The sequence below is a fragment of the Geotrypetes seraphini genome, chromosome 7 (genome assembly GCF_902459505.1).
Source record: "Geotrypetes seraphini chromosome 7, aGeoSer1.1, whole genome shotgun sequence".
Lineage (NCBI taxonomy): Eukaryota > Metazoa > Chordata > Amphibia > Gymnophiona > Dermophiidae > Geotrypetes > Geotrypetes seraphini.
The window spans coordinates 62,559,987-62,573,123 of record NC_047090.1 but is presented as its reverse complement, the minus strand read 5'-3'; the positions used below and the strand labels follow the sequence as shown (position 1 = coordinate 62,573,123).

General features: G+C 43.5%; 1 protein-coding gene across 4 annotated transcripts in view; it reads right to left on the bottom strand.

The window, feature by feature from the left end:
* Window positions 1–13,137, bottom strand: part of EFCAB6 (EF-hand calcium binding domain 6) — a 474,908-nt gene that overhangs the window by 344,547 nt on the left and 117,224 nt on the right. For all 4 annotated transcript variants that reach the window (XR_004540188.1, XM_033953069.1, XM_033953071.1 and 1 more), the window contains exon 8: window positions 8,725–8,846. Coding sequence is in view for 3 of the 4 variants with exons in the window: in XM_033953069.1 (XP_033808960.1) it covers window positions 8,725–8,846 (122 nt within the window). In the remaining variant the exon portion in view is untranslated. The remainder of the gene's footprint in view (window positions 1–8,724; window positions 8,847–13,137) is intronic.

Sequence of the window (13,137 nt, the reverse complement as noted above, 5' to 3'; positions counted from 1 at the left end):
TTCAATTGAAGGACATACATAGGTCAGAGAAAAAAAAATAGAGACAAACTCTAGTACCCTAGCTTATTAAAGAAACTATATCAAATATTGGGTTCGTTGACGTTTCCAGAGAATGGAGTGTCATAGTTGAAATTAAGGAAGGGGTCAGAAAGGAAGAAAAGAATAGAATGCATTGCAGTAAGAAAATGAAATGGAGAAAAAACTCAACTGATCTAAAGGGAATAAAGGATAAAAAGTGCCATTGAGGGCAAGACGGCATTTAAGACCTGCATAATGTCACAAGGAGCAGTAGTGGGAACCAGGAGCACAACTTTTGGGCATAGAGGCAGCAGGTCAGTGAGGCACACATACCTCTGGTGTGATTTTTTTTAAGTGCTAACTATACTTTATATTAGCGAGCCATGAAGCACAAGAATATATGACAGACATACAGAGTAAAAGGTCTGAACTGGAAATAATGCGAAAGCCATTCCTGATAGAAAATAGAAGAGGAATGGAGAAACTGAAGTCAGCAGTATGATATGTAGCTTAATAGCTGCCAGTAACTACATTAAACAGATGAAGTTCATTGCTTGGAAATACAGGGATATACCCTTGAAGGAATTCGAACTTGTGCCCCTGTACACCAGTGACTAAAGACAGCTCTGGAGCCACAACAAGGTACTAAGGAATAATCAAAGGATTATGCAAGGTCTAGAAATTTTGCAGGTAGATCAAAATGAATGCATGTGAGGCTTGAAAGGTATAATACCATCCTTAATAGGATGTGCTAGTGGCCTCCTCATCCCCTACAGCCACTCCTAATTCTCAAAGGGCATTAGAATAACAAAGGAATTGGGGGTTTCTTTTATTGACTTATTGTTTCTTTGTTTGTTTTTATGAGGGAAGTATAGAAACCTCAAGAAAATATGGAGAACATCCCATTGATCTATTTTGATAAGGATAGTAACATTGATGGTACAGAGGTAGTCCAATACTGAAGAGAGGAATCACTGGTGGAGGCATGGCGATGGGGAGAGATTTCTTCTGGCCTCAAAACCTATCATCTGTGACAGATTGGGAAGAGGCAATGTAAGAATCTCCCAAAAGGTTCATTGAAATTCCATGGCTGAATGAGGTGCTCTGTAGGCACAATAGAAGACTTGTATGGAACATGTGAAGAGTTGTCATAGCAGAGTAGAACTGCGAAAAGTAATCCACTTATAGGCTCTACATCCAGAGTGGAGACCATTGTCAAATATACGAGGAGATCCAAGCTTAACAGGATCTACACCCTGAGTGGATCCCTCTGTTCAGAAGTTTATCATGGTGAGAAACCGAGATGTTATGATGGATAGAAGAGGAGATTCATCTTTACAAGTTCTACACCTACGATGGAATCTCATTGGAAGCAAAGATAAAGAAGCAGCAGATGTGTTCAGTTATTAGTAGGCCCAGTAGCCCGTTCTCATAATGGCCAATCCAGGTCCCTAGTACCTGCCCAAAACCCAAGAAGTAGCAACATTCCATGCTACCAATTCAGAGCAAGCAGTGTCTTTCTCCATGTCTTTCTCCATAACAGACTATGGACTTTTCCTCCAGGAAATTGTCCAAACCTTAAAACCAGCTACACTCTCCATTCTTACCGCGGCGGCATTCAAACCTTTTCTCTTTGTCTTTGCTTGCTTGTAGGAGAAGCAGGAGAAGCAGGTAGGATCGGAGAGCTGAGGGGAGAAAGCCGGGACGCAGAGCAGGGTTAGACAGCCAGCGAGGAGGGGCAGAAACTAACTGGGGCAGCGGCGAGAGAGAGCTCCGCCCACCCCCACCGCGTCAGAGGTCGCTTCGGAGCCCGGGCTCCCCCTTAAAAGAGGGAGAGCCAGGACCATGAGGCAGACCGCGGCGGCGTTCAAACCTTTTCTCTTTGTCTTTGCTTGCTTGTAGGAGAAGCAGGAGAAGCAGGTAGGATCGGAGAGCTGAGGGGAGAAAGCCGGGACGCAGAGCAGGGTTAGACAGCCAGCGAGGAGGGGCAGAAACTAACTGGGGCAGTGGCGAGAGAGAGCTCCGCCCACCCCCACCGCGTCAGAGGTCGCTTCGGAGCCCGGGCTCCCCCTTAAAAGAGGGAGAGCCAACGGCGCGCGGCCGTTCGCCGCCTTCGTAAAGGAGCCGAGAGAAGGAACCAGGCGTCCAGGCTGCTCAGCAGCAAAATCCATCTTCAATCTTCTTAAATAACCTAAAAAAAAAATAAATAAATTTCTTACCCTTTCTTCTATACTTACTATTTCTTCTCTCTCTACCTCTCCACCTAGATACACGTCGGGCGCACTCCAGCGCACCAACTTAAATTCACAAAGAAGGAAAAATGGAGGCAGCAGAAGGCCAGCGAAGCTTTCCAGTATACTGCATTGATTGTCACATGTATGACTACCTCCCTTCCGGGAGGCAGGCCTACATATGCGGTCGATGTCAGGAACTGGCTAGCCTAAGGAAGGAGGTCGGGAGACTGCAGATCAAAGTGCAGGAGCTAGAGGGACTCCGCTCCATAGAGGAACCAAGGGATTTTGAACCAACTGAGGACACCACCAGAGAAATCCACATCAACGAACAGGTCAGAGAGCTCGAGAGATTCATCGAAGAGGCCTGCAGGATGGTGGAGACACAGGATCACCCGATCTTCAGAAGGGAACAAACGGATGGAGGACAGGACCCGCCAGGAGCCACCAAGACCCGCCAGGACCCACCAGGAGCTGAGGGAGAGGAACCTTGCGGAGGAACCATTCAGGAGGAGGAAGGATTGGAGGACCCAATCATCGACACAGACCTGAGACCCAGGAGGAAGCTGAGAAAAGGAAAATCTGCTATCGTTGTGGGAGACTCAATCCTGAGAGAGGTGGACAGTCACATAGCAGGGGGCAGAGCGGATCACCTAGTGACATGTCTCCCAGGGGCGAGGACAAAGGACATCTCCAACAGAATCGAGAGAATCATGGAGGGAGCTGAGACGGAGGAAACAGTAGTGATTGTCCACGTCGGAACAAATGACGTCAGCAGAAGGAATTTCAACATGACTACACTGACCGAGCAGTTTAAGATCCTGGGGAGGAAGCTGAAGCTGAGGACAGGGAAGATAGCCTTTTCTGAGATCCTGCCAGTACCAAGGGCAGATGCGAGGAGGCAGACCGAGCTGCAAGCAACAAATGGATGGCTGAGATGATGGTGTGAGGAGGAGGGTTTCCTCTTTGTACGAAACTGGTCAACCTTCATGGGGAAAAACAAGCTCTACAGGAGAGACGGACTGCATTTGAGCACGGCTGGGACGAGGATGCTGGCACATAACATCCAGACCTGCATAGACATGACTTTAAACTGACAACGAGGGGAAAGCCGATAGTCGATCTGACCTCGACACACCGGGCCACAGTATCAAGCAAGGATACTGAAACAGGAAATGGCGTTTGCGGACCAGAGATAAAATGGACACTTTTTGGACATAAACCCAAAGATGCAGTACAGGGACCTGAGAGGAAATTAGAGCAAATAAGCACGACAAGGAGGAAACAGACGAAACCAGAGGGCTATCAAAGAACTAAGAAGCGGGCAGAGGACGGGTTAGACACACCACAGGCAGCCCGTGAAGAGACCAGCAGGAGCAACAAATCAAGAGTAGATCCTAAAGAAAAGGTAACTAACTGGGACTTAAATTGCCTATACACAAATGCTAGGAGCCTAAGGACTAAAATGGGGGAGCTAGAAGTTATAGCCAGAAACAAGGACCTAGACATAATAGGAATCACAGAGACATGGTGGTCAGAGGACAACAAATGGGACGTGGCCCTGCAAGGGTACAAACTCTACAGGAGGGACAGGGCACACAAGAAGGGGGGAGGAATAGCCCTGTATATAAAGGGCAGACAGTTTGGAGTCACTATGGGTTAAACTGACAGGAGGGGAAGGAGCTGACATCAAATTGGGACTGTACTATCGCCCACCAGGACAGCCAGAAGCTAACGACCTGGACCTGGAGGCCGAACTGAGGCAGGAGTTCAAAAGTGGAAGGGTGGTGGTTATGGGAGACTTCAACTATCCGGGAATAGACTGGGACATTGGACACTCAAATTGCAAGAGAGAAACTAAATTCCTAGAGGTGATAAGGGACTGTTTCATGGAGCAGCTAGTCACGGAACCAACACGAGGGGAGGCCACTCTAGACCTAATCCTCAACGGGCTAGAGGGACCGGCAAAGGAAGTGGTGGTACTAGCACCATTAGGGAACAGCGATCACAACATGATCCAGTACAAATTAAACATGGGAACACCAAAGGTGAAAAGAACCACAACGACAGCACTTAACTTCAGAAAAGGAAACTACAAGGACATGAGGAAAATGGTAGGGAAAAAGCTCAGAAACAGCTCAGGGAAGGTGAAGACCGTAAAGGAAGCCTGGACACTGCTTAAAGGCACAGTGCTCGAGGCACAAGACCTGTACGTCCCAAGGTTTAGGAAAGGGTGCAAAAAAAATCGAACTAGAAACCCAGCATGGATAACAACTGCAGTTAAAAAGGCGATAAGCGACAAGAAATCATCCTTCAAGAAATGGAAAAAGGAACCAACAAAGGAAAACCAGGAAGAACACAAAAGACACCAGAAAAAATGCCATCAAGAGGTCAAGAAAGCAAAGAGAGAATATGAGGAAAGACTGGCAGGAGAAGCAAGAAACTTCAAACCCTTCTTCAGGTATGTGAAAGGGAAACAATCAGCCAGAGAGGAAGTGGGACCACTGGATGATGGAGACAGGAAAGGAGCGATAGAGGAAGAAAAAGAGATAGCTGACAGGTTAAACAATTTCTTCTCGTCAGTCTTCACCAGAGAGGACACATCCAATATCCCAGAACCCGAGGTGTTTATAAACGGAGAACACGACGAAAGACTGATTCAACTAGAGGTAAGTAAAGAGGATGTCCTCGGACAAATAGACAGACTAAAGAGCGACAAATCACCAGGCCCGGACGGCATCCACCCAAGGGTACTAAAAGAACTGAGAAACGAAATAGCAGAGACACTTCAACAAATATGTAACCTCTCCCTAAAAACTGGGGAGATCCCAGAAGACTGGAAAATAGCAAATGTCACGCCCATCTTCAAGAAGGGATCAAGGGGTGACCCGGGAAACTACAGGCCTGTGAGCTTGACCTCGGTTCCGGGAAAGATGATGGAAGCAATGGTAAAGGATGCAATCTGCGAACACATAGAAAACAATGGACAACTGAAGGCGAGCCAGCATGGCTTCTGCAAGGGAAGGTCGTGCCTCACGAACTTGCTGCACTTCTTTGAGGGAATAAACAGCCAGATGGATAAGGGGGAATCCATAGACATCATTTACCTTGACTTCCAAAAAGCCTTCAACAAGGTACCTCACAAACGGCTACATAAAAAGCTGTGGAATCACGGGGTGCAAGGAGATATCTACCGATGGATCAAACACTGGTTGTCAGGCAGGAAACAGAGGGTTGGAATAAAAGGCCAATACTCAGACTGGCAATGGGTCACGAGCGGAGTTCCGCAGGGGTCGGTGCTGGGACCTCTACTGTTCAATATATTTATAAACGATCTGGAGACGGGGACAAAATGTGAGGTTATCAAATTTGCTGATGACACCAAACTCTGCAGCAGGGTTAGAAACACGGAAGACTGTGAAGACCTGCAAAGGGACCTAACGAGACTGGAAGACTGGGCAAACAAGTGGCAAATGAGTTTTAACGTACAGAAATGCAAGGTCATGCATGTAGGGAAAAAGAACCCGATGTTCAGCTACAAAATGGGGGGAACACTACTAGGGGTGAGTAACCTTGAAAGGGACCTGGGGATGATGGTAGACACATCACTGAAACCATCGGCGCAGTGTGCGACAGCCTCAAAGAAAGCAAACAGAATGCTGGGCATCATCAAAAAGGGTATCACAACCAGGACGAAAGAAGTCATCATGCCGCTATATCGCGCAATGGTGCGCCCGCACCTGGAGTACTGTGTGCAGTACTGGGCGCCGTACCACAAGAAGGACATGGCGGTACTCGAGGGAGTGCAGAGGAGGGCGACTAAACTGATAAAAGGTATGGAAAATTTTTCATACGCTGACAGGTTAAAAATGCTGGGTCTGTTCTCCCTGGAGAAGAGGAGACTTAGAGGGGACATGATAGAAACCTTCAAAATCCTAAAGGGCATAGAGAAAGTAAATAAGGACTGATTCTTCAAACTATGGGGAGCCATAAACACTAGGGGTCACTCGAAGAAATTGAAAGGGGACAGGTTTAGAACAAATGCTAGGAAGTTCTTTTTTACCCAGAGGGTGGTGGACACATGGAACGCACTTCCAGAGGATGTGATAGGCCAGAACTCTGTACAAGGGTTCAAGGAGGGTTTGGATAGGTTCCTGGAGGATAAGGGGATAGAGGGGTACAGATAGAACTTGAGGTAGGTTGTAGAGGTGTTCAGAAACCACTTCACAGGTCGTGGACCTGATGGGCCGCCGCGGGTGCGGACCGCTGGGCGAGATGGACCTCTGGTCTGACCCAATGGAGGCAACTTCTTATGTTCTTATGTTCTTACCACAACCTCTGGCAGAGCTTAACTATTCTCTGAGAGAAAAAATATTTTCTCCTATTGGTTTTAAAAGTATTTCCCTATAACTTCATTGTGTGTCCCCTAGTCTTTGTAATTTTTGACAGAGTGAAAAATCGATCCACTTGTACCCGTTCTACACCACTCAGGATTTTGTAGACTTCAATCATATTTCCCCTCAGCCATCTCTTTTCCAAGCTGAAGAGCCCTAACCTTTTAAGTTTTTCCTCATACGAGAGGAGTTCCAACCTCTTTATCATCTTGGTCACTCTTCTTTTAATCTTTTCTAGTGCCGCTATATCTTTTTTGAGATAAAGAAACCAAAACTGATTGCAATACTCCAGATGAGGTTGCACCATGGAGCAATACAGGGGCATTATAATATTCTTAGTCTTAATCCCTTTTTTTAATAATTTCTGGTATCCTGTTTGCTTTTTTGGCAGCCGCCTCACATTGGGTGGAAGGTTTCATTGTATCATCTACAATGATACTGATCCTTTTCTTGGGCGCTAACCTCCAAGGTGGACCCTAGCATCCGGTAACTGTGATATGTGTATCACTTTGCACATGCGCTTAAACAACTTTGAACAGTTTAGTGTCATCTGCAAATTTAATCACCTCACTCGTCATTCCAGTTTCAAGATCATTTATAAATAAGTTAAACAGCACCAGTCCAAGTAAAGATCCCTGCAGCACTTCACTGTTTACTCTCCTCCATTGAGAAAAATGACCATTTAACCCTACCCTTTGTTTTCTATCCAATAACCAATTCCTAATCCACAATTGAACAATCCCATTTTCTCAGGAGCCTCTCATGAGGAACTTTATCAAAAGCTTTCTGAAAATCTAGATACACTACATCAACTGGCTCACCTTATCCACATGTTTATTCACACTTTCAAAGAAATCAAGCAAATTGGTGAGGCAAGATCTCCCTTGGCTGACTCTGTCTCATTAAATCATGTTTGTCTACATGTTCCACAATTTTATTTTTTATAATTGTTTCAACTATTTTGCCCGCCACTGAAGTCAGGCTTACTGGTCTGTAATTTCCCAGATCTCCCCTGGAACCCTTTTTAAAAATTGGCATAACATTGGCCACTAGAGAATGACACAGGGACACATTTTTTCCCATCCCTGCGGGAACTCATTTTCCCGTCCCGTCCCCGCAAGTTCTTTTCCTGTCCCTGCCCCATTCATGCAAGTTCCATCCTCATCTGCACAAGCCTCAAACACTTTAAAAGCATGTGTTTGAGGCTTGTGCGGTTAAGGCAGGGCTTACATGAATGGGGCAGGGACAGGGTCAGCAACAAAATTTGCAGGGAGTGACAGGGAAATTGAGTTCCTATGGGTACGGGGCAAAATATGTCCCCGTGTCATTCTCTATTGGCCACCATCCACTCTTCAGGTACTACAGACAATTTTAGCGACAGGTTACAGATGTAAATTAGGTGGAGCCAATGAAGAGGGCAAAGACTAAAATAGTCATTATTAACCATATGGGGAAAATTTTTATTTAAACATGTATATCCTCAAAAAATCTTGGAAAAGTGAGATGTGATACATTTATATATAGTACATTTAAAGCATAAATGCATAGGAGGTAGGCATGGAATGAAGGATCATGGAGGCTCTGGAATGAAAGACAAACAGAATTGTGCAAACACAGATGATCACGGTTATTAGCGGTATATAAGAATTAAATTAAATTAAAAAATTAAATTAAATGATCTCTGATAGAACTGAAAAGCTGAACAAGAGGTGTGATGGGCAGACTAGATGGGAACATAGAACATGACAACCTATATTACAGTCAGTGTTCCCGCTAAGCTGCGCTGGCGTGCGCTGGCGCACAAAATATTACGTCGCAGCGCACAAGTTTCTCGTCACAGCGCACGGCGTACGGCAGATGGCAGGGCGGCGAGAGGAGAATCGGGCGAGTTGGCGCATAACTTGCTGGCGCCCAAGCTCACAGCGAAAAAAGTTTGCTCACAACACCCGCCCGCTTAGAGGGAGCACTGATTACAGTCACAGAAAATTTAACTTGAACTATTGTGCTGTTTGGTCAACCTATATTACAGTAACAAATATATGAACTATTGTGCCAATAAAGTTGTTTGAATCTTTCCTTACCTTTTCCTTGAAAGCCATCTCAATTTCATCCATCATATACCCTTCCATACAAAATATATTGGTTGAAGCCTGTGGGATACTTGATTTTTGTTTCTGTTGTTCTTGAAACACCTCCGAGGTTACTGCCATTAGAAGAAACTACATATTAGAAGTGCCATTTCATAATTTTACAGTATTTAAAGAATTAAATTGACTGTTGATTGGAGAAAAAGATGAGAGAGAGAAAAGAAGATAAAATCAGTTATGCTTATGTTAGATTGTACAATTTCTAATACTGAAATGCAATGTCTATCTGAACTTTAGTAAGGCCCCAATACTGGTCAATGCAGACAAGTACTAGAATATATCAGGCAGAAAAGAGACCTAGCAGTAATCATTTCTAAAGATCTGAAGTTTGTTGGTCAGTGTAATACAAGAGTAGGAAAAGTTAACAGTATAGTCAGATAAAGTACATGGCCCCTGGTTCAGGACTATCACCGTAATGACAACATTGGTTACGTTGGGAGGAGGGGGGACAAAAGTTAGGAGAAAGATCCTCATATAGCTGCAGATGGAAGCTCAAAGTACCAGATCCCAATCCTGGTTACAACTAAATCAGAGGTCCAATGGTGTATGTGTAGATTACTAGATTAAAAACAGTTATCCTCTAGAATAAAGAACAGGAATGAGGAACATAAAAAGAAATTAGGTTCTTACCATGTTAATATCTTTTCTAGTAGATAGGTGTGTCATTCTAGACCAGTATCGCAAATTGTGTTCCTCCTGAGATTTTTGGTGTGCTACGACACACTGATGAGGAGGAGAGTCGTCCACGCTGGCTGACTGCCTACAGGACATGCCTCTCGCGGCAAGAGGCACGTCCTGTAGGAAGTCAGCCAGCACAGCTGACTCTCCTCCTGGCCGGCGTCTCTCCTCTTCTCCCGGATCCCTGTAATGGTGGGTTCGCGGTCAGACGGGTCTCCGCGCATGTGAGGACGTTGCCACGATGATGTCATGCATGCGTGTGATATCATCGAAACGACTTCCGGGTGCCTTCCAGCCGGGGCACTAGATTTAGTGTGCCACCGGCCGGAAAAGTTTGCGAGACACTGTTCTAGATGTACAGGTAATGTCCTCATGCTCACGAGCCATGCAAAAAGAATCTACTCCAGCTTTTGAATCCCTCTTCATTCACTAGAAAGCTCTGCTACCTCCTTCAGTTTCTATCAAAGCAGTTGATAGCCCCATATAGAAATAGACATGAAGGAGGGGTAAGGGGAAACTCCCCGAACTACAACTTTGTTATGCTTTGAAATAACAAACATATTAAACAATGAATAATCAAAACAGTGAAATAATCATGCCAAATAGAAACATTTATGGAGTTCAAATAATATCCTAATGTGTTCTAGCAATAGACTATTCTTCATACCCTTAAGGTCTGACTGACATCCAAATTTCAGTCTGGACTCAAATGTTTTGAATGAAACAGTAGACAGGTGCAGGAGATAACTGACAGGGTGAGGCTCCAGAATGACATACCTTTATATCTACTAGAAAAGATATTAGCAAGGTAAGAACCTAATCTCTTTTTCTAGTGCAATAGGTATGTCATTCTGGATTGACACGACATACAAAAGCAGTCACAGAAATCTAAGGGGGACCACAATGCCAGTTTGTAACACTGAGGACCCAAAGGTGGATTCCTTCCTTGTTGTTACATCCATTCTGTAAAACTTGGATAAGATATATGTAGAGTGGACCAAGTTGTTGCCCTACAAATCTCAGGGGAGACCGCCCGAACTTCCACACACGAAGAAGCCATGCTTTTAGTGGATGTGCCTTTATGGAAACTGATGACTGTTTTCCATAAGCAATATATGCTGATGAAATGACCCTACAGATCCATCTGGAGATTGTGGCCTTGGAAGCCGGTATACCACGTCTAGCCTGACTAGTGAACACAGAAAGATAGTCAGGACAACAACGAGTTCAGGCTATTGGTGAAGTATTCTTCTCGCATACAACTTTTTTAGAACCCAGTCCTTCTTAGAATCTATGGACTGGTATGCTGGCAATCTGATTTCTTGATTGACATGGAAAGCCAAAACAACCTTTGGCAAAAAGGACAGAACTATGTGCAAAGAAACTCCAATTTCTGTAAACTTGAGGAAAGGCTCTCTGCAAGAAAAGCGTATAGCTCTGAGACTCTTTTCACTGAGGTAATAGCCATAAGTAACTGTCTTGAGTGTAAGATCCATCTTTCTTCAGTAGCTCATAAAGAGTCTGGCTGAGGCCTTGCAAAACCATGTTAATGTTCCATGAGGGAAACAGGTGTTTACCAGTGGCCTGAGCTGCAGTGCCCCCTTTAGGAATTTGGCAATGTCTGTATGAGATGCCAATGAAGTAACATAAGAACATAAGAACATAAGAACTGCCATCTCCAGATCAGAGCTTCGGTCCATCAAGTCCGGCGATCCGCACACGCGGAGGCCCTGCCAGGTGTACACCTGGCGTAATTTATAGTACCAAAAACTAAGCCTCAATCAGAGTTAGTATATTCGTTTATGACCTCAGCAGTACAAACTGTGAGAAAGGTTTCATTCACAGTATAACTTGCACTAAAGTCTTCATCGGTCAGATTTTTTTATCAAATCTTATTAATTAATTTATTTTTATTTAATTTTCAAAATAAATTAAGAGACAATACTCATCTCATTATCAGAGCATAGCAGGGGTTCTTCACCGACATAGGCTATGTTTCGCCATATAAGGCTTTATCAAGGTAATCCCCTGATAGAGAAGAGAAATATATCGTAATTAGTATATATGTTACACATTTTTACCAACACCTCATAGGGTAACGTTTCTAGCCCATATAAAGTAGAGGAAGATAAAAAACTAGGTTATTTCTTACAGCAATAGCTTATTAAATACCTTTCTTATGCCGATTCCACATGCACTGCCATCGTTATAGTTTGGTTCAGGCAGAACAACATGGCCGCGGCGTTTTTTATACAAAATAGAAGCGTCATGATCTCATAGCTACGCACCCTATCAGCATCCAGAATAAGCCCTGGGGTTATTTAGACTAATGTCATCCATTCTACTTCTGCGTTTAGACCATTGGATTTAACAGTATTTAGTGTGTAAATCATTCTTTGTTCCTTAAAATTCAAACGTTCAATATAATTTCCTCCCTCCCATCCCATATTGATATGGTCAATAATTCTCCATTTTAGATCTGTAATTTTGTGTTTCTGAGTTAGCCAAAGTTGTACAAGGGGTGCTTCAAGACTACCGGTGTTTATTTTGGATTTACCGAACATAAATCCAAAATAAACACCGGTAGTCTTGAAGCACCCCTTGTACAACATTGGCTAACTCAGAAACACAAAATTATAGATCTAAAATGGAGAATTATTGACCATATCAATATGGGATGGGAGGGAGGAAACTATATTGAACGTTTGAATTTTAAGGAACAAAGAATGATTTACACACTAAATACTGTTAAACCCAATGGTCTAAACGCAGAAGTAGAATGGATGACATTAGTCTAAATAACCCCAGGGCTTATTCTGGATGCTGATAGAGTGCGTAGCTATGAGATCATGACGCTTCTATTTTGTATAAAAAACGCCGCGGCCATGTTGTTCTGCCTGAACCAAACTATAACGATGGCAGTGCATGTGGAATCGGCATAAGAAAGGTATTTAATAAGCTATTGCTGTAAGATATAACCTAGTTTTTTATCTTCCTCTACTTTATATGGGCTAGAAACGTTACCCTATGAGGTGTTGGTAAAAATGTGTAACATATATACTAATTACGATATATTTCTCTTCTCTATCAGGGGATTACCTTGATAAAGCCTTATATGGCGAAACATAGCCTATGTCGGTGAAGAACCCCTGCTATGCTCTGATAATGAGATGAGTATTGTCTCTTAATTTATTTTGAAAATTAAATAAAAATAAATTAATTAATAAGATTTGATAAAAAAATCTGACCGATGAAGACTTTAGTGCAAGTTATACTGTGAATGAAACCTTTCTCACAGTTTGTACTGCTGAGGTCATAAACGAATATACTAACTCTGATTGAGGCTTAGTTTTTGATGCTTCTTAGATTTTTTGGCCTTATAAAGATATATACTATTGCCTAATATATTTGTGTAATTTATAGTACACCATATCTTTATATGCCTCTCTTAAGGAGATATGCATCTAGTTTGCTCTTGAAGCCTAGGACAGTCGATTCCGCAATAATCTCCTCTGTCTTATGCTCTTGAGCCCTGAAATAAAAGAGTTCTGCTACTTGAACTCTGAGGGATGTTACTGTAAGTCCCTTGTCAAGACTAGCCTGGAAGAAGGCTAACATCATGGAGATTGGAGCACTGAAAGGCTACACCTTCTCTTTTTTTTTTTTTTT